This window comes from Saccostrea echinata, unplaced genomic scaffold (assembly GCF_033153115.1).
Source record: "Saccostrea echinata isolate AGI-Se365-2 ecotype Australia unplaced genomic scaffold, CSIRO_AGI_Sech_v1 ptg000033l, whole genome shotgun sequence".
Lineage (NCBI taxonomy): Eukaryota > Metazoa > Mollusca > Bivalvia > Ostreida > Ostreidae > Saccostrea > Saccostrea echinata.
The window spans coordinates 35,403,227-35,425,428 of NW_026889782.1; the positions used below are offsets into that span (position 1 = coordinate 35,403,227).

The following is a 22,202-nucleotide window of genomic DNA, read 5'->3' on the forward strand; positions in this document are numbered from 1 at the left end:
CTCTCATATCAATTTCAAGTACTATTAAATTCTTTATAGTTTATTTTCCTTTGATTTTAAAACTGATTTTTAAAAAGTCTTTATACTTAAAACAAACTAGTAATGAATAAAAATGGAATAACCATCTTTTTTAGCCTATCTTACATGTAGATAATAAAATTATGAGAGTAAATATTTTTAATAATAGAGTAAAATAGCATATAAATACCATAAATTTAAAAACATAGATTTTTACCTTAAATAATTGTTAAGAAAAGTATAATTTTCATAGATTTTTGTATGAAGCAAAATTTATTTTTAAAAAATCATCAAAAAATATAGCATGTAATTTAGCTAATTTAGGTAATTTAGATAGTTTGAAAAATTGTTCACAGTACAACGTAGCTAACAAAGTTTCACGATTTTCATTAATACCACGTAATTCCTAGGCAATCCAGAGACGATTGAGCGGGTCAGTGAGTTTTGACAGGACATGGGCGGAGTACAGGAATGGTTTCGGGAACCTTTCTGACTCTTACTGGCTTGGTAAATAATCATTTATATCTCCTGATATCTAAAGAAATAATAATTTATCTGATTATTAATATTTTAATTTATATTTTGTTCTTTCAGTTTAAACGAACTTTATGACAATTTTTGTTATATATAATTATTTCCTCAGTTTGATGCCAAACATATACGGATATTGCTAATATGGTTTATGTCATAAATCGTACAATTCTATGTGCTTGTATTATACTATAACAATCCTGAAATTAACATATTTTGCTATATTAATGCTTTATATAACCGACAATATTATATTGAAGGAAATGACGTAATACATCAGCTTACCAAGGGAAGGAACGCCTCCCTCTACGTGTCCATCACATTGCGTAATGGGACAAAACTCTATGAATTATACAACCAGTTTTCTGTTGCTGATGAGACGAACAATTACAGACTTTTTCTTGGAGGACCAGTTACCGGGACATTGGGTAGGTAAAAGGAATAAAAAATGTCTGACGGGAACCCTAGGAGAGAGAGAGAGAGAGAGAGAGAGAGAGAGAGAGAGAGAGAGAGAGAGAGAGAGAGAGAGAGAGAGAGAGAGAGAAAGAGAGAGATCTTTCTATTTCTGGTGACAGGTAGACAACTACAATCTCTTTCTCTGAGGGCCAGCAACCGGAACGTTAGGTAGGAATTGGAAAGAATGCGTGACAATCTATGTTCCGCATGTGAGATTTTCTGCGTAACTATGAAAATAATAGTTCATACAGTGCGAGCCAATTAATTATATATATTAAAGAACAATATATATTATGATCAAGACGTTTTATTTCATTAATCCGGCTACGTTTTTTGAACTACTATTTTTATCAGTAAACTTATTTCTAAAGCAAACCATCAAAAAATTACATTGACATTAATATAAAAAGGACATGGCATATCTTATATTAAGCTCAATTAGCGCTGGTAATCATAAAGTAACTAAGTGGTTATGTTGTAGATATAATTAACAGATTATACAAAAGCAACAATGAAAAAGAAGTTAATTACCTAAATCTGAAGAATTCCTAATGATTAATGTGTTGACAAAGTGGAAAAATGCATTGCTTCCAGTACAATAAAGGTTATAAGAGATACAAAAAAAAAAAAAAAAATCAAAAAAAAAATCAAAAAAAAATCAGAATATCATTTAATAATATTTCATCACCTTAATAGTTAATGTATAATTATTTATTGTTTGAATACCCTTTCTTTTTATATATAAGTAGATAAGTAGATAAGTTTTTAATGTTAACAATAAGATTGATATGGATGAATTAAAAGGTTTTATAATGCTAAATACTGGTATGTGATATCCTTTAGCTTCAAATTAAGTAAATAATAATGCTCTAATTTGAAAGAGGTGTCCGTGTAATATATTTTTCTTTGATTATTTTTCAGGTGACAGAATGTTAAACACTGGTTATTCTGCCACTAAACTGTCTGGGATGTACTTCAGTACACCAGACAGGGACAACGACACAGGTGGAGGTGACTGTGCTGCTATCAGTAGACATAGAGGAGGCTGATGGTTTAACGGCTGTCACTGGGCCTTCCTCAACGGTCCCTGGTCCCCGGCAGACTGGGCCAATCCTTGGTATCCGTTAATTAAGGATGGTAGGGAAATAAAGGAGACTGCCATGATGATAAAACCTCACTGAATGCGTTACATATTTTGTTTATGGTGTGTTACATGTTTATTTAAAATTGTTTATTGACGTTACGACATTCAGTCCATTGTGAGGTTACTTAAATATGTACATACAAAGTCAAATACATATTAATTTATGATGATGTTATTATTCTAGTTATAATGGTGTTATCGATGTCATGAAGTAACAAAGTTACTGTTTAACTAATATTATTATATGTAATGGATTTCTTGCTTTAGTCCTATTATGTTCTGAAAATGTTGTTACAACCTTAGTATCTAATAAAACAATTGCTTTAATCTTTGTGTATAATAAACTTTCTGTTTTAGTCTTATTATGTGATATGTGATTATTAATCTTATGGTATAAAGTAAATGAATAACAATAAAACTGCTTATTTCTGATACACGCCATGGATTTTAAATGCAGGCCCTGTGAACAGTCAAAAATCTGGGAGAAGGAACTACTTTTATTAGTCAATCTCTAAATTTAAATTTATTATCATATACATACATTTCACATGACATACACATGTATTTTGTTGATAAAAATTGTAGAAAACTACGGCATTCAAAACGTCATATCAAGGAATGGGAAGTTAAAAGATTATTTACTTTTACTTTGAAGTCATAAACGTTGAAGGACGTGCAAGTGCAACTTCATCAACGAAAATTAAAATTCGCTCACACATTGAGCAGTTTGTACGTTAGTAGCTGTTACAATGGCATTTCCCTTAATTGTAACTTTCACAAAGAATAATACAGGGATTTTCAAAGACTTATCACATTTGTAGACAAAGAAGGGGTTAAAAATGTAACTATAAGCTTTGAATTACATGTATCATTTTTGTGAAAAAAATGTGATATCATAAAGTTCTGTGCCAAACCGTGCGTAAAAAAAAACTGTAACGCGCGTTACACCTTTGCAGTTAATAACACTGTTATGATACTATCAATGTATCTTTCAAAAAATAAAAATTCAATGTTAAAGTATTAGTCATCTTAAAAATATTAATGCCCTGTTCACACGGAGAGTTTAATACGAATTAAAAGTAAATGAGCCGTCCCATGCGAAAAGGGCCCTTAAGGTAAAAATTTTCAAAATTGACTTTTCAATGGATTATGATAGATTATAGTGTAAAATAACCAAATATAAAGTTTGATTCAAATATTCAGAATAATTACTGAGATATAGGGAATCAAAGGTTAAGAAAATGTTAAAATTACCTTGAAAAATGACGTTCGAACTGACGTTTTTATATTTCTTTCATAAATATTTGAAATATGTATCTGATTGAAAAAAAACCTTACTTTATCACACGAAAACATGCATGAAAATGCGTAAATCCCCTGCCTTTATTTTAGATGCAATATTTGATATACATGTAGTTGTTTTCGTTAAAGTAAATTATATAGTAAGTGTCGAAGCCGTTTCAATATTAATTTAATTTTATAAAGAGGAGGTGTTTTGGACTCTGTATCAGACGTAAGTTACATGTGCATTTTAAGAGTGTCGACATTTTTGCATGTCACTTAAATGTCCATTTTGGTCAAATGTAACACACATGATTTAAAAAATCCGATAAAAAATTCTTTATGTAAGTTTTCTCATAAATAAAACACAGATAATGGTTTTATATCCGTAATTTTTTTTTTAAACACTCGCGACGTCATGTTAGACGTGAATATTGCTCTGATATACGGTTCAGAGAAAAGTAAATATTGAATAAAAACAAACAAATAAAAGATATTTGTTTATTTTACATTTTACAGACTAGTATTTTATTTATTTGTAGTTTATGAAAAATATTTTTTTAAAATTTAAAAAGAATAAATGAGATAAGACTGATAACATTGCGTCTTCCTTGTAATAATAGAGTTCATTGTTTGATAATTTTTCATCATAAGGATATAACTTTTGTTGTTTTATGCATGACGTAGATGAATTTGAAAGAAAGCTTGAAGGGCGGATACAGAAAATTGATCCGCAAGAGGGGGGGGGGGGGGACGGGCATCTACAGTAACACAATCCAGTTAAAATTTTCTGACAAGTTAAAGAATGAAGTTTGAGGAGGTTTTCTGACAAATTAAATGAAGTTTAGGGAAGGGGGGGGGGGGCAATATGTACCTACAATACTGAACATATGTGTATTCATTGTCCTGCATTGGTAAATATTGACACAGGAAATAATATATGCCGAGACAATCCCTTCCGCCTTTTACATGTGTAATGTATGTTTCTTACGATATTGTACATATTAGAACATCTGTCAAAATTGGTTGATCGCCCTCTCCGATCGGCTAAAAATGGCATGACGCAAAACTCATTTTAACTGTCAGGAAGGATTTTTTATTCCATTTCTGAAATAGATTTCGAAAATTCAGCATTGATATTAAAATTTTTTGGGGAAAAAAATTCTCATCTACCTTTTTTTTCGTCCTGAGTCGCGAGAGGGCATACAAACATTATTTTTTAAAGTTGGTCGTATTCCCTACATATTGGCGTAAACCGTCATTATATTTGCACCGCCTATTTGCTCTGTACCGATTTATAAGCAGATCAATATTCGTACTGTATGTCTTGCAGGGAACATGTAATCTCACAAAAACTGAGGATGAGGATATAATTTTCGTATTATCATCATATCCTTATACGGTCATTATAAGTTCAGAATATATTTTGAAGTTTGAAGTTTTTTTTTTATGTCTCATTGATTCACCATGTAACCCCCCCCCCCTTTTTTCGCTAAATTTCGTTTGAAGAAAAAAAAAAATCAAAAGCTTAGGCCTACATATTCTTCCATTCATTTTCTGGTTCTCAAATTTTGTGGAAGTATGATCACTTAGTTTGGGTCTAAAAAAATATGTCGATGATCGGGAAAGAGGGAATGTTGGCAGTGAAATGAGTGGCGCTGCGGGCCGGAAGTAGTAGTGCTGTATTCCTAGGACTCTTCCCAAAATCACATATTGTAAATCCAAAGTAACGCGTAAATCAGTTTCCGAGTTTATTAAAGCAACAATTTTAACTTTCAAGAAATACATGCGGGGACACAGACGGAAGTGGCCAGTAATTTTTCGGGCCTCCGGATACATACAATTTAGATACTGGTATATAACAACAATTTGCGAATTGAGTGATAAAATGACATGTATTGAGTATTTTTTTTTATATAGGGCTTTAAAAAGTTTTGAGGGCAACTTACACTACATAAAGATTTATAATTAAAATTGATGAAAAGAATATATGTTTTGAATAATTTTCAAACTAAGATTTATCTCAATAGTCGATTTTGCAAGGTGATAGAAGTATTTATCTCAGATTTAAAAAGAAATAATTTTTTTTGGCTGACACTAACTACTTGTCGTTTCAAGCTCGTAAATAAATCTGTATTCAATCTTTAAGATTTAATTCTCCTGTATTATGTTTTGGGGTTTTTATAAATAATGACGCATTATTTACTAGGAATTAAATGCAGGCATGTTGTAGGGGGGGAGGGGTCCATACATACATACATAATGTTTGACTGGTAATTGATTGATTTAGAATGAAGATGTTCACTGAATGACTAATTGCACCCACCTCTAACAACCCCACCCCCATTTTTTGATATCAACTCAAATCTTCCCATAATATGCATAAAAAAAAATCTGGTCAAATTTTTTTTGGCAGCATTTACTTTTTTCTCATTTTTTTCCGCCTAGTCCAAGACTTTTAACAAATGATACAAGATTTTATTCTCAAATTTCAAGAAATATTGACCCGCAAATGACTGTGACGAAGGCAGATCGTCATTTATCGCGTTTATACACACAGAATAAACGTTTTGAAAAAAAAAAAATCATATTTTTTCTTCGTTATAATTAATGCTTTACAAAGAATCAACCTTTTCGTCATTTGCTACATGTAGAGCTGAAAAAAAATTTAATCGCATATATAAACCTATATGCCTATATGCTATACGTTTGAGAATTTTTTTTTCATTTATTGTTAATTATTTCACTTCGGTTACTATGTATTTATGTTAAAAAGGATGTGTACATGCAGAAGTATAAATAAATCTGTATTCAATCTTTAAGATTTAATTCTCCTGTATTATGTTTTGGGGTTTTTATAAATAATGACGCATTATTTACTAGGAATTAAATGCAGGCATGTTGTAGGGGGGGAGGGGTCCATACATACATACATAATGTTTGACTGGTAATTGATTGATTTAGAATGAAGATGTTCACTGAATGACTAATTGCACCCACCTCTAACAACCCCACCCCCATTTTTTGATATCAACTCAAATCTTCCCATAATATGCATAAAAAAAAATCTGGTCAAATTTTTTTTGGCAGCATTTACTTTTTTCTCATTTTTTTCCGCCTAGTCCAAGACTTTTAACAAATGATACAAGATTTTATTCTCAAATTTCAAGAAATATTGACCCGCAAATGACTGTGACGAAGGCAGATCGTCATTTATCGCGTTTATACACACAGAATAAACGTTTTGAAAAAAAAAAATCATATTTTTTCTTCGTTATAATTAATGCTTTACAAAGAATCAACCTTTTCGTCATTTGCTACATGTAGAGCTGAAAAAAAATTTAATCGCATATATAAACCTATATGCCTATATGCTATACGTTTGAGAATTTTTTTTTCATTTATTGTTAATTATTTCACTTCGGTTACTATGTATTTATGTTAAAAAGGATGTGTACATGCAGAAGTATAAATAAATCTGTATTCAATCTTTAAGATTTAATTCTCCTGTATTATGTTTTGGGGTTTTTATAGATAATGACGCATTATTTACTAGGAATTAAATGCAGGCATGTTGTAGGGGGGGAGGGGTCCATACATACATACATAATGTTTGACTGGTAATTGATTGATTTAGAATGAAGATGTTCACTGAATGACTAATTGCACCCACCTCTAACAACCCCACCCCCATTTTTTGATATCAACTCAAATCTTCCCATAATATGCATAAAAAAAAATCTGGTCAAATTTTTTTTGGCAGCATTTACTTTTTTCTCATTTTTTTCCGCCTAGTCCAAGACTTTTAACAAATGATACAAGATTTTATTCTCAAATTTCAAGAAATATTGACCCGCAAATGACTGTGACGAAGGCAGATCGTCATTTATCGCGTTTATACACACAGAATAAACGTTTTGAAAAAAAAAATCATATTTTTTCTTCGTTATAATTAATGCTTTACAAAGAATCAACCTTTTCGTCATTTGCTACATGTAGAGCTGAAAAAAATTTTAATCGCATATATAAACCTATATGCCTATATGCTATACGTTTGAGAATTTTTTTTTCATTTATTGTTAATTATTTCACTTCGGTTACTATGTATTTATGTTAAAAAGGATGTGTACATGCAGAAGTATATAACGATTATGTGCATGTACAATCGCTTTCAATATATTATGAATTGGATTTAAAAAAACAAAACAAAAAAACTAGCACCTAATTACGTGTATATCAGCAAAATTTAATATTCAATATTGGAAATGTCCAATTATATGGAACTTAGCTCTAAAATTCATATTCTCTTTTTTTCTTGATATTTTATTGGCTCTAAATGATATAAACAACAATGAAAATAAGTTGACAGCGCTCAGGTAAAAATGCTGGAAAAATATATAACATGCGCAACTTGCATTTTATGACGTTATCTATACCAGCGTTTTTCTCATTATGACGTCAAAATGCATAAGGGCCCTTTTCGCATGGGACGGCTCAAATTACTGAGAATTAAATTTGAACCAGGTTCACACGGGCGATTTAATGCGAATGAGTTTAATTCGAATTTATTTACTGCGAATTAAATTACTTTGCATAAGCTCCACATGTCGGGGGTCAGATATGGGTAATTATGCTTTTTTGTAGTGCAAAAACATTGTGGATAACATGTATCAATTTAAAGTCATGAAAAAAGTTTTTAAAACTTTCTTAATACTGAGTCTACATGTAAATGGCTGTATCTACGTTTTTTTTCTTCATTTCTCATCATTTGTTACATCAATTAATGTTTATTCACCAATCAAGGGCCCTCTGGGGGTATATACAATTATTTCAGAGTGATTACATATAAGTAGTATTAAAGTATATATTGTAATATGAAAGAATACAAATTATAACTATCATGAAGGTACAAATGAAAGATACTGATAATTGCTGTTGGTTCTGATAATTACTGATATTTACTATCGTTTTTACTGTCGGTTCTGATAATTACTGATATTTGCTGTGAGTTACTGAGTAACAACAGTAAAAATATCAGCAAATATCAGAAATTCTCAGTATCAACAGTATAATATCAGTAAATATCAGAAATTATCAGTAAAAAGTGGCACTTTCAGTAATTATTTAAGCCAGTAGTGATTGGAAAATTCATACATGTTCATGAAGAACATAAAAAGGACTACTGCTTACTTCAAATATACAATTAACTATCAATGGTTCGATGTCTTGGACCACCTACAATATTTTTGACCTTGTATGCTGATGAAATTCATTGGACCGAACTTGGAATGTGCCTTAAAAACTCGACCTATGAGGAACCATTCAGACACGAAAGTTTCTTATCTTCAATGAAGGATGACTCTTTGATGACAGCTTTATGTTTTAATCGTCGTTTCAAATATTTGTTGAATGGTGTGGTATTAGGGTAAGGCCTGTCATTTGGACAGATTCAAGATTATTTTGGTAGAATAGAATTCCAGAATGGAGGAAGTCTTCATATGTATATGTTTTTATGGGTGAAAAAATTTCCAACAGAAGTTACAGAAAATAATGAATAATTTTTTTCTTAGATATATTGATAAAACTATTCATGGAAATATTCCCAAAAAATAAATCAGAATTGTGTAAGTACGTGACTAAGTTTCAAACACACTCTCATACTTCTTATTGCCAGAATAGACAAACAAGATGTAGATTTCACTTTCCACACCCGGTATCACCTGACAAAAAATTGTCCAAAATATAGACATGTCTGAATCAAACAAGGGCACATTTTATGTTCTTAAAAGGAATGAAAAGTCAACCATGATTAATCCTTACAATCCTGTTATATTATGACATTGGCGGGCTAATATGGATAACGCCTTTTGTGATATTATACTCATCCATTTGCCCATCTCCCTTTATTTTAAAACATATTTAAAACTGCTACCTCAACCCATCCACCGAGATAAAAATATAAATCGGGAGCAGAACAAACACGGACCTCTAAAAGCACCAGAGTTTGATCAGGTGCCATGGAGAAGTAAGTCCCCTGTCCGCTCTTACATCATATTTATAACTTCTACCCACTACCATCCTTGACCTGTCGAGATAGGTTAAGTGGTAGGATGCTCAGTCCAGATTGGGAGGTAGCGGATTCGATTCTCATTCATTATAATTAAATTTAATAAAAGACATTTGGCAAATAAAAATATCAAATCATAGAGCAATTTTCAGAGACCACTTAAATGTTATCACGCGTGGTATTTGCCAATTTAATATCTTAACATTACGTTTCAGTTGAAAAACAAAACTCTGCATGCCCCTTTAAAATCATATAGTTCTGTTATTTTTTCATGGTTAGGTTAAGGGGAAATATAATATAAAAAAAAATTCGAAATATAATTGTCGAAATCTTGGATACAAATATATTCCTACTCATTTTACAAAAAAAGAGAAAATATCAGGTAAATCAAGCTAGCAAGTTATGCATAGGAAAGTTAAGGTTACAACAGAAACTCTCAACACTTAATGTTGATAAATATCTATACAAGAGCATATGCTAACTAGTTTCAGGTTTTGATGTTCTTCACCGAAATTATTGCTTTCTTTTAATGTAATGTAAATAATTAGTACCAGATTGTTAGAAATGCTTCGTATCCATTATAACACGGAGAAACAGCAAGGATTTTCCATTATCATACTTTTGCAGTCTTTGTAATAATCTCTTTCTCAGTGTTATTGTTTTACCATAAAGTTGATTTTGGGAAATTCCGAAACGTCTTTATGTTTACACATAATGACATCCTATGATATTATGTTTACACATAATGACAACCTTTGAGAAAGGCACAACATTGTTCTGTTTGTTTCTTTTTTAAGATGTCAGACCTTAAAGATATTGTAGCTTTTTTTTTGCTATACATTTGAATGTTTTCCTCCTTTTACGATATCTTTCCTTATTCTAACATTTAAAGATACATGTATTCTCGTAAAAATAAGTTTCTATAAGTGATCGTCTTCAAACTTCTTATAGAATTATTAGAATGTGTGAGCTTGCATGTTTGAAGACTGACCATCATTTATAACACTTCAACGAAGTAGGAATTAAAAAAATCTATGACTTGAAAAGAAACTCCACTATTGTAGATAAGTTTTCACATAATATAGAAATCAACTTGGAAAATTTATAGAAAAATCGACAATCTAAATTTTTATGTGTTGATTATTTCATTCTTTACAGGTTAACGGGAAGAAAATATAGAATACAAGTTGTTTTAAATAATAATTACAACAGATTTCTATCTGGTATAAAGGGAAAAAGAATGCATCAATTTTTGTCCATAATGACACCTTTTCTGATATCTGTCATCGATTAAATAGGTCTTAGACATGCACAAGTCTCTATGTTTTTGTGCTCTCTTTCATACTTTTTGATAATGTCCAAATACTTCTTTCAGAGTGTCGGGCTCTAATAACTTTTTGACATGTCTGGTTGTAAGGATGTTGTCTTTTTTTGTTCGAGGCTGGCCTTATTATACTAATATGAAATGAAGTGCTATTAATATGGTAGAAACACTCTTAAATTCTTGTGATATATAAGCAATTGACCAAATTCTTCTTTGAGAGTGTCAGTTTCTAATAAGTTTGACATGTCTGGTTGTTAGGATGCCATCTTTTTTGCACTATCATTGATAACATTTAACAATGGTAGAGATCAGAGGAAACAATATAAAAATGAACAAATAAAAATAATAATTATTATTATTTTTAAAAAAATGAGACTTCAGCAAGTCTAAAACAGGTCTGAGACATTTTAAATGTACGCGTTCAAGATATTTGTATTTCAAATTTAACCGTTCAAGATACTTGTATTTTATTAGCAGTTTAAAAAAAAATCTTGTATACAAATCATGTTTATCGATATCCCTAGAAATATAAAATATCCAAAGATAAAGTTATGATCTAACTTCCAATGTATATATCTTAAACAGATAAAACTTAATGTTTGAACTTGTATCTCTCGGATACAAGTAAAATGCTAAAATTAATCCAAAACCATAATTCTTTAGTAGTAGTGTTTTGTTTGTGTCAAACATAAAATACAATTGGTGCAATGTCTTTTTACTAGATCCCCAGGCCCGCCACTAGCAATGCATCAGCTACACATGCACTTATGGAGCAGGGTGATGGTCGGTCGGATATATTCAGAAACTATCAGTGTTAATTGTCATTATTTATGAGACTCAGTGAAATAATGTGATATGGAGTGTCGTCTTCCTTGGTTGCCGGAAAAAAAACAAAAACAAAAAACAAAAAACAAAAACTTAATTTAATAAATGTGAGAAATTGCATCCATTTTCATGATTGATAAATGTATTCCGTAAATCGGAACCAACTCATTCATAATGTCTCATTTGGAATTTATACAATGGCATTGCATTATTTTTATGGCATGCAGTTAGGGAACATGTTTGTACCGTGGTGGAATGCGGTAACAGATTGAGTAGTTTACCTGAACAAAATCCGTCATTCTTCTAACTTTGGGCAAAATAAATTCGTTTAGTTCTGGGAAAATTATTTCTTTAATTTAAAAAAAAATGTGTTTTTGTCTTTTATAAATATTATAAGCTTTGGCTTTTAATAATATTCGATAAGGCATTCGGCACTTTGTAAAAAATAATTTAAAGTGAGAGAGTGTAACATTTACAATGTTGGATGATACATTTATGATAAGGCTATATAATTTACACAAGATGCCCGGGATGAAGTTTCAAAAGACAGATAGCGAAATATCATTATATTTATTTCCTATGTAGCTTGTAACACGAGCTTTGATTGGATACAATGGTGTAAATTTCCTTAAACCAGACTTGAGCCGGGGGTAAAAAACGTGACGCCACAATACATAGGTTCTCTTTGATAAAAAGTAACTAACATGACGTCACGATGCATTGTAGGACGTAGTCGATTAGATTTGTTTACAAAGAATTTATTTTGGTAGATAGGAAATAAATTCGTTATTCAGGTCCAGTCAAGGGTGTACGTGGATTTACTCCAGGTTGTATTCCATACACCCTTCGGCCTTCAACCTTCGGCCTCAGGGTGTATGGAATAAAACCCGTGGTAAAACCCCGTACACCCTTAAATGGAACTAATGATGTACCATCATGCATGTGCATGTATAATTTATAGAGAAAATTCTTACTTTGTCATCGTACAAAAATATCAATTCTCCATAATATCATAAAATGTAATAACCTGTATTGTGTATAACATATTTTCTACCTGTGTATGTATAATTTATATTGAATATTTGGTTGTGTGTATAAACCATCTGAAGATAAAGAGACATTATGTAAGATCTCAAGTAAAACATGTTTATCAAATCTGGAGGACAAGAATTGTGTTAGTGGGGGGATTCATCATAACAAATACATAAAAATAAAAATAGAAAGTTATGGAATTTGTGAATCTCGGGCAAAGCATATAGCGATGTCATTATTGTTTAATTGATCACATAGGATAAAAATAGAAGAAAAACAGATATGCTTGATATGAGTGCAGGATGAACATCAGAACGCTGATAGGAAGCTTAATGGTGTTTACAATTTGTTTGTAGATTGAGAATTTCTTGATAAGATTAACACCTCTTTTTTATAAGACTGATAATTTGATACGAATAACCAGAGATCATGCGCCTGTATCAATTATCTATACAAGGAATAAAAAGTAAAAAAAAATATGCAAAAGGTTGATTATGAACTTTAAAATGCAATTAAAAACATTGTTTGAGGAATAAAAAAAAAACTAAAATATAGAGAGCATATACAGGTATAAATATGGCTCAGATAGAGAGAGCCGGCCAGGGGTCAGCTGGATTGTGTCTCTCGTTCTGGTTACATTTATACAGGTAACATATATTTGTATACGTGCAATTTTTGTAAAATGGATAAAATTTTCTGATGGAACAATTTATTTACTACAAGTTATTTTTAATTTAATAGTAATGTTTATAATAAATAATTTGAAAATATTGGGCAACTTAACAAAAAGTCTGAGAGCGAGTGCTCACTAATAATACCCTCGCTCTGATGTGAGTATGTTCACATTGAATTCTTACGAAATGAATCCAGCCATATGACATGCCTACACAATGGGCGTGCTAAACTTTCAAGTACCTGGAATGAGTAGATGCTTAGAAAACTGTGAGAGAAATTCAGTACAACAGAAGCATGGATAAACAGGAAGTTGACTTTATATTCAAACAAAAAAGAATTCCACCATATGGTATGGATAAGCAAAATGTGTGCTAAAATTTCAAGCATCTGCGATGAGCTTTGAAAACTGCAATGGAAAATCTATACGGACAGACGCAGTGATAAACAGGAAGTTGGCACGCAGTACAGTTATGGCACCCAATGGAAATAATATGGTATTCCTCAACAAGGGGTGTGCAGGAAAGTTTGTTTTGGACAGACACAGGGACACACAGACACAAGGACAAGTGTAAAACGATATCTCTTTCTGGTTCCCTATTTATACAGCTTGGTTAACAGGTTCACTCTCCATAACCGGTTACAGCTTGGTTAACAGGTCCACTCTCCATAACCTGTTACAGCTTGGTTAACAGATCCACTCTCCATAACCTGTTACAGCTTGGTTAACAGGTCCACTCTTCATAACCTGTTACAGCTTGGTTAACAGATCCACACTCCACAACCTGTTAAAGTTTGGTTAACAGGTCCACTCTCCATAACCTGTTACAGCTTGGTTGACAGATCCACTCTCCATATCCTGTTACAGCTTGGTTAACAGGTCCACTCGCCATAACTTGTTACACACTATGGACAGGAAGGGTGTTAATCCTTTGAAGAGTGAATTCAAACTGGAGCATCATTTCGAGAAGTTAAGGTCTAAATAACACAACTAACTTGGGTCATGGCCAGGGGATTGTAGGAGTGTTCCTCCTTGGTCTAAACACCTCTCACATGCAAAACGCGTACAACGGAGTTGACAAGTAAGTTTTTCAGTTACAGAAGTATTATGTGGGCAAAAAACCATTTTTATAATAAGCGGTGAATTGCACCATATTTTTTTTTTATAATATCAGCCTTGATATAACCTGCATTTATATTTGTAAAACACTACAAGATTTTTCACAATTTATGGCATTTGAAAACAAAAATTGTATGAAATCTACTAACGATATTACATCACATTCATTCAGCAGTTCCCACCGCCATTTAGGCTACATAAAGGAGACGTGACCTAATTTAAACGGGAAATGCCTACTGTGACATCATTCAAAAATATTTAATTTTTCATATAATTTAAATGTAATTGTTCCAACTGAATAATAGTATGAATCTACATCAAAACTGACCACTGATTTTTTATCGCTAATTAAATTCCACACAGAAAGAAATAATCAAGTCACTGATAGCAACGCACTGACTGACATGACGACATAATGGTAATATTTTAAGTATAAAGTATTAGTTGCTATTTTGTTTGTGTTATATTTATTGAATGTTATTATATAAATAGTGCACGTTTTTGAGGGCAACAGTTCAAATTGACACCCCAAGGAAAACCATTGTCAACCGATGCGTCAGCGGAGGTTGACAATGGTTTTCCGAATAGTATCAATTTCAACTATTACTCTAAAAAACGTGCACTATTTTATTATACTGAATGTCCTATTGATTTCGGATGTCATAAAAAAAATGGATATCGTCGTTAAGTTCACGCTTAGAAAGCTTTCAAACCCCCACCTTCTATTTTTCTCAATAAGAAAGCTTCGGAAAAGATTTACCAACCTCTTTATTGTTTGTTTCCTACTCAAAAAAGTCCTTTATCATCTAAAGTTCGCACTCGCAAGGATGTTTCGTCTGTCGTTCGTTGTTTTCAAGTAAGCTACATCGGACGCAAGCTTTTATTGACGTCGTTTATTCTGCTTCTTTCAGACGCTCCACCGACGTTTTAAGAGTTCTACAGTGAACCGTACGCGCATGATTTGAACGCATGTGACATTTTCGTAATGTTACCCGTTGTCAAGTGTGCTGCTAACGCTGAGGGTAACATTACGGATTGTTAAATGCGTCTAAACCAATCAGATTTTAGTATTTAACAATGAAAGTATTATAATATTAAATGTTACCGACAAAGTGTATTTAATTTATTATCCCCTGTTTTGTGATAAGGGACTGATGTTGAACATCGAGATGCCTCGACACATCGCCCTAGCGCAAACTCATACACTTAATATATCTTGACCAATTTTTAAATATAGATAGAAGTGTTCCTTGACCTGAAATCTGCTTTCGAGAAATCGAGATCATTACTCAAAATAAAAAACTTGACAAATGTGACGCATTTTCAGGTAGAGTCCATTTGATTGAAATTTAACTAATAAAATGCAGATTCTAAGTAAAGCAGCAGTATTTTACAGAAAGCACAAGATGTATAGAAACAATTTATGAATTGACATTTGATTTTGAATGAGGGTATGTCTTTCCGATATTGAAATTTATTTATGACTTCCATGCAGTACATATTATGTGCATTTATCACGTGACTGTCAAATTAGTTGACAAAGCTAAATTCACTACAGGGTGGAATATTACAATGTCACTTCAATTAGTATTAAATTGATGTGATAGATTTAAAGATTTACAAAAACAAATACAGTTGAAAAGATATCTTTTTGTGTCCCTTTCTCTATTTTGATAGATTTCTTCATAGCATGCCTTATCAGTGCCGCTTCGTTTTCAAAATAAGCGAGTACAACAGTCATTTATTTTACCTACTTGAAACGTCCCAACTAGGGACATATCAAAAATTCAGTATTCTTGAATGTTCACATTTGCGTCAAATGTATAATGAATGATTTTATGTAATTTATTGAAACGTTTAAATTTCTTTCTTACAAAAGTTATAAATGTCCTATGCATTTATTTAATATCATAATAATACGTATTTTATTTTCATATTCAATCACATTTCAAAGATATTAGAAATTTAAAACAGAAACCGATTTATTTACCGACTCCGCATTTTAATAACAGACACAGTTTAAAGTCAATATAACTATGGAAACATGAGGTTGGTTATTCAAGTTCAAAATCGGTGAAAATTTTAATTTGAACGTAAAAAATATATAGAGGATATTCAATGAAATAAATTCCATATTCATCTACAAAACATTGAATTTTCTGTTTATTACATTTTCTTTGTTTTTCCCTTTGACCCTGTCTTTTCGTAACAATATATGCATAGGAGAGTTAAATTAACAACAGAAACTCACAATACTTGCTGATATAGATAAAGTAGCAGAAATTACAAACACCTGATGTAAATATATATCTTTACTGGTTTCAGTTTCTGATGTTCTTTGTTACTGTTTTACAGAAATTAGTTATATACTGAAGAGATGTAAATACTTAGCATGTGGTCGTAAAATTGATTTGCTTCCATTATCTACAAAGAACGTTATTGCCAAAGTACTTCTGGCTCTTTTATCATTTCGTCTAAAAACAACTAAATGACATAATCAGAAATACTTTTGTGAGATAATTATGTTATCTTTTGTCACAGTGTAAGTGATTCCTGTTATACTTCATCAAGTACGGTCAAGTATTCTGGTTTTTTCATCCCGCTAATTCTGTCATCTCCAGGAACATAATTATCTTAATACACCGTTTGACATCTTCTGATTGAGGAAATCCCCAAAAGTCTCTATATATACCGTATGAAATATCTGACTGAGACACACCATTGTTCTATTCTGGTTAGTTCACGTCGAAATTGAAAAGATGTTTTCCATTCTATTACTGCTTTTTATCTCAATGTCACAGGTCAGAACGGGGTCCTTGTTAACCGTATGTCTGATCCGAACTCTACGGCTTTGATCAATGAAAGACGTGACATCAAAGAAATCGACGTTCTTCGGCAGATCATCAACCAGGAAACTCTCATCGGTTTAGCCGTGCTCAAGGATGTAAAGGCAGTAGTGGACGACGTTAGTTCTGTGAAGCGAAGCATGACTTCCACAGAAACAGTGGTCTCTAGTTTACAGCAGACTCTAGAAATATTGAAAAGGCAGGTTGATTCTCAAAATCAGGACAGCACTTTAGCGAAGACGGTAGAAACATTACAACGACAGGTTGATACTCTAAATAAGGACAACACTATACAGCAGAAGGAAGAAGAACTACAAAGACAGGTTGGCAATCTACGTAAGGACAATACCTTAGTACAGACGATAGAAACATTAAAGAGTCAGGTTAATTCGCTGGGACAGGACGAAGTTTTACAGCAGAAGGTAGAAACTTTACAAAGACAGGTTGACAATCTAAGTAAGAACAATACTTTAGTGCAGACTGTAGAAACGTTAGAAAGTCAGGTTAATTCGTTGAGACAGGACAAGGCTTTACAGCAGAAGGTAAAATCCTTAAAACGGCGTGTTGATTCTCTCAGTAAGGAAAACGAAAGGATCACCATGAATCAAAATAAGATTCAAGAATTAGATCAGATGTTTCATATTCTCGAGGAGAATATAACCGATATCCTTAAAGATGTAAAGAGCAGTAAATTGCAGATCATCGAGAATGGTAATCTCTCTCTCTCTCTCTCTCTTATCTTTTGCACGTATATTTATTAATATGATTATTATAATTTAATGTATACATTCCTTTCACATTTAAGATTAAAATTACATACAGATTGTATGGACCTCTATCTAAGTGGACTTTCCAAAACTGGTATATATAAAATATATCCATTTGGTAACGAGAAGCAGATCAACGTGTTCTGTGATAGGATAAATGAAGGCGGAGGATGGACAGTAAGACATATGCATCTCTCTCTCTCTCTCTCTCTCAGGTTTCACTTTTTCATTTATTTGAATAAAATTTCAAGATTGTTTTCAAGATTGTTTTCTGACCTTTATGCTGAAATTAAACAAAAATGGAAAAAGTGTTAAATTGTTAATATCAAAGAGTGAATTTTGGAATTTGCATTCATACTCTTTACTCAATTATAGTCAAAGTTTTCATTGTATCAGAATTTTTTTTTTTACATTGCCAAATTAACTTTAGGATTGGTTAAAATTACCGAAGTATTTTAATAATGATGTAATAAATTACATCTTTAAAGATTTTTTTTTTCATTGCTTATGGACATGTAACATGATTAATATGAGCAGATTATCAAATGGTGGAGTTAAATTGATTATGAATAGAAATTTATCACATACATTAAATCTCATCTATTTCACCGCATAAATTGATGGCAAGAACAATGGAATATGTTTTTGTCAAATGCGTTCTTAAAATCAAAATTAGACTGTTTTTCAATTAATATTCTCATTCATATACAATAACATTCCTCTGCGGTGTCGGTAAGAACAATTTAAATTGGGACTGTATTTATCAGTAAATGTCAACACTTATCTAAGTTATCAGCAAGGTAGAAAAAGAGGTCATTTATTGTCAACGTTTATCATCAGTGAATAGTATTGTCAGCACTTTTTAAGGTCATTAGACGAATAATGAGATAGAAAGAACAATGACAAGGGGTCAATATTCAATGCCGAATGGTTACTCGATAGAGGTCATTAATTGTCTGTACACCGGCGTTCGTAGTTTCTGTTTCAGGAAGTTAAGGCTTGTTTTTTCCAACACATTCACCTATACATGTAATTAGTATCAAATTTCATTGTCCAAAAATCAAAACTACAATAAATTTAAGTTGACCAATTTCCAGATTTCAACACGGAATACTTTCCATTAGGACGTACCTACTAAAGCAGGACATACCTCCTGAAGAAAACAAATCATGAAGAAGGCAAAACGAAGACCCTTAGATATATGAGTGAGACCAAGTGCCAGAGAGGGTCAATGATCCCTGTCTACCGGTTTAACCCATTTTGGGCTCTGTCTTTTGATAATGTAAATGGAGTTATCTGATCTTAAAGTGATATAAAATAATTATCTTAAAATCTGTACATTCCTCCTTTTTATTATATGTATGTATTGATACTATTTTGATATTGTGTGTCTCTCTTAAATCAATTTATAGGTCATTACTGTGCATTGTGAAATAAATTATTAGATAATAATTAAGTACGTCAAATCTGGGACTTAATTACAAAATGCCTTTCTTATATAATTCTTGGAGAAGAATAAACAATTTCCTTCCATACCTAGTAAACAGGATAAAAAAGATAAAGATATTCCAGTTTCTGGATAGAGGAAAATAAACTTCAATTATTATAGTCAACCCCAAATTAAATCGTACCTAGTAATTACAAACATTACTATGGACATGAAAAGTGACATTCCATCTTCTAGAAAAGAACCAACGTATATATAAATTTATTCTTGGATGCAGAACTATAACTTTCAATTACCAGGAGATTAACTTACTTTTAAATAATGCCTACATGAAATACGAAAGCCAAATTAAAATTTCTTTCTTTGGACAAAAGACCGGAACAATGGACAAACATCTCCGATATAAAAAGGAGGAATTGGGAGAGGCAAGGGAGACCGCTACAGAGAGTCTGAGTGACTCTTTGGAGATCATTCCTCTCCTTAACTTGAATGAGATTTCATTTCTAGTTTGTCGAAGACTTTAATTCTAATTTAACGGACATTATAACTAAGTTCTCAAACCTATACGATCACTATTGATAGATGACTATAGGTAACGTAATAGATTTCTTAGAGTGTAAATGATCTTGTCTCTATTCTAACTTGGTTCCGTTACACAGATAGAAAAACAGACGGACGGACGGAAAAACAGACCCAAATTAATATCCCCCACTTTCAGTGAAAGTGGGGGCCAAAAAAAAAGGCAAGCTTCTGATAAAGGGATTTAAAGTACACAGTATAAAATCAGTTTTTCGAAAATTCTACGGTCGTTAAAATTAATGACTTCATTTGGAAAATCCTTATTGAATCTTATTTTGAAAACATATTACATACCATGTATTCGGTCATTGCTTTTACACTTTATTTGAGTTGATCATTACATAGGACTCAATGTTCAAAGTTATCTTCACCTTTTGCATTATAACAGAACAGAAACGGACTTTGTTACAAGTGTGTTGATAAAGCAAGTGACACAATCTGTAACAGTCATTGTCGCTCACTTTGTTGATACACTCCGTCTGATTGAAAACAAAAGTTCATTCAAAAAGGTATGTTTATTATTTCTATAACCTATTTAGCATAGCAAGTTAACGCCTTTGGACAAAAATAAGAATCAATTTATCCATTTATTCATTAATTAATTAATTATTATTAGGTCTTTCCACCTTTCTGTGGAAAGACCTATTGATTTTCATCTGTTTCTTATTATTAGGGCTTTCCACCTTCCTGTGGAAAGTCCTATTGATTTTCTTATGTTTTTTATTATCATTCTTATTCTTCTTATTATTTTTCTTCCGCTGATTTTTTGTTTCTCAACTTATCGAAGAGACGCATCTTTCATATTAGTCGACTACTTAAATGATTTTCAGATTTGACCCAACAACTTCGATCGATGACATTTAATGAAATTATTGCCCCTTTCGCAAGAATAGCTTGTTATCGCTACTTCTCTGAAACCACGAACCGTAGAGATACAGAACCTTCACCAATGCTTTCCACTAATTGAGAGGACTTTTCAGTCTATCATTGCGAAAGGATTCATCGAGGCATTATACGAGTTATTGCCCCTGAAGTAATTTTTGCTGTTTATGTAAACTTGAAAAAAAAATTAACACATAGGCGTAGAGACAAGGGACCAACTGAAATGGATTCTTGCATTTTTGTTCTTGATATTTAGGTCAAGATCAAAGATCAAGGTCATCCAACGTATGAGAAATACAGAAAATATGAAAAAAGGGTTGGGGGTGTTAAACCAATATAAATCTATGAAATAAAATATTTCACGCTTTCTTTTTCTTGTTTTCTTCTTAAAATGCATATAGACCATTTTCTTTATTATAGCTGCATTTAATATAACCCACATGGAAGCTTGATTCAATCAGGAATCTTCTTTCTTAACCCTCAACAATCTTAAGATCCGCAGTCCGGCCGCTCTGAGTCCAATCCATGTTTTCCCATATGACGACCTACATACCATTAGCCTCGACTCCGATTTATTTCATCGGCATTTTTTAAGTAGTTTAACTAAATCAGAACATCTAACACATCAAATTAAACCTTTGAATGCATAATGCACAAAAAAAAAAAAAAAAAAAAAAAAAAAAAATACGATGTGCACAGTCAAACACGTCATGCATTGTACTTTCATGGTAACTATGTAAACAATTCCTAACAAGCGATATATAAACACGGAAGCAAAAAAGAAAAAAAAAGAGAGAAAGAGAAAAGAGAGAGAGAGAAAAATTGACCCCTAAATCGCAAAAAAAAACAAAAAACAAACAAACTAGTAGACTAATTGTTATCGAACAGTTAGAGGTCTTTCCACCTTCTTTAAATTTCATATATTCTTCATATTTAACTCTCTATTGTTTATTTTTATACAAAAGAAACCAGAAATTGCTTGAAAAATGGAAAAAATATAAAATTTTGAAATGACCTTGACCTTTGACCTTGAAAACATATTCAAGGTCAAAGGTCAAATTGCATTTGACCCCATGCTTCTACGACTTTTAGTTTTAAAGTTATAAGGTTCAATAGTAAGCGCAAAGACGTTAAAGGTCAAATACTCATATAATAGGTCATCATCGGATCCTTTCGCACTGAATGGATTGAAGCTGTGTCTAAAAACCCTT

At 31.9% G+C, this 22,202-nt stretch overlaps 1 protein-coding gene across 1 annotated transcript in view; it reads left to right on the top strand.

Annotated features, from left to right (window-relative positions):
- LOC133198486 (fibrinogen-like protein A) overlaps positions 1-22,202 on the top strand; it is a 183,093-nt gene that overhangs the window by 910 nt on the left and 159,981 nt on the right. Inside the window, exons 3-4 of the mRNA XM_061334573.1 lie at positions 429-525; positions 810-977. Of these exons, the coding sequence (XP_061190557.1) occupies positions 429-525; positions 810-977 (265 nt within the window). The remainder of the gene's footprint in view (positions 1-428; positions 526-809; positions 978-22,202) is intronic.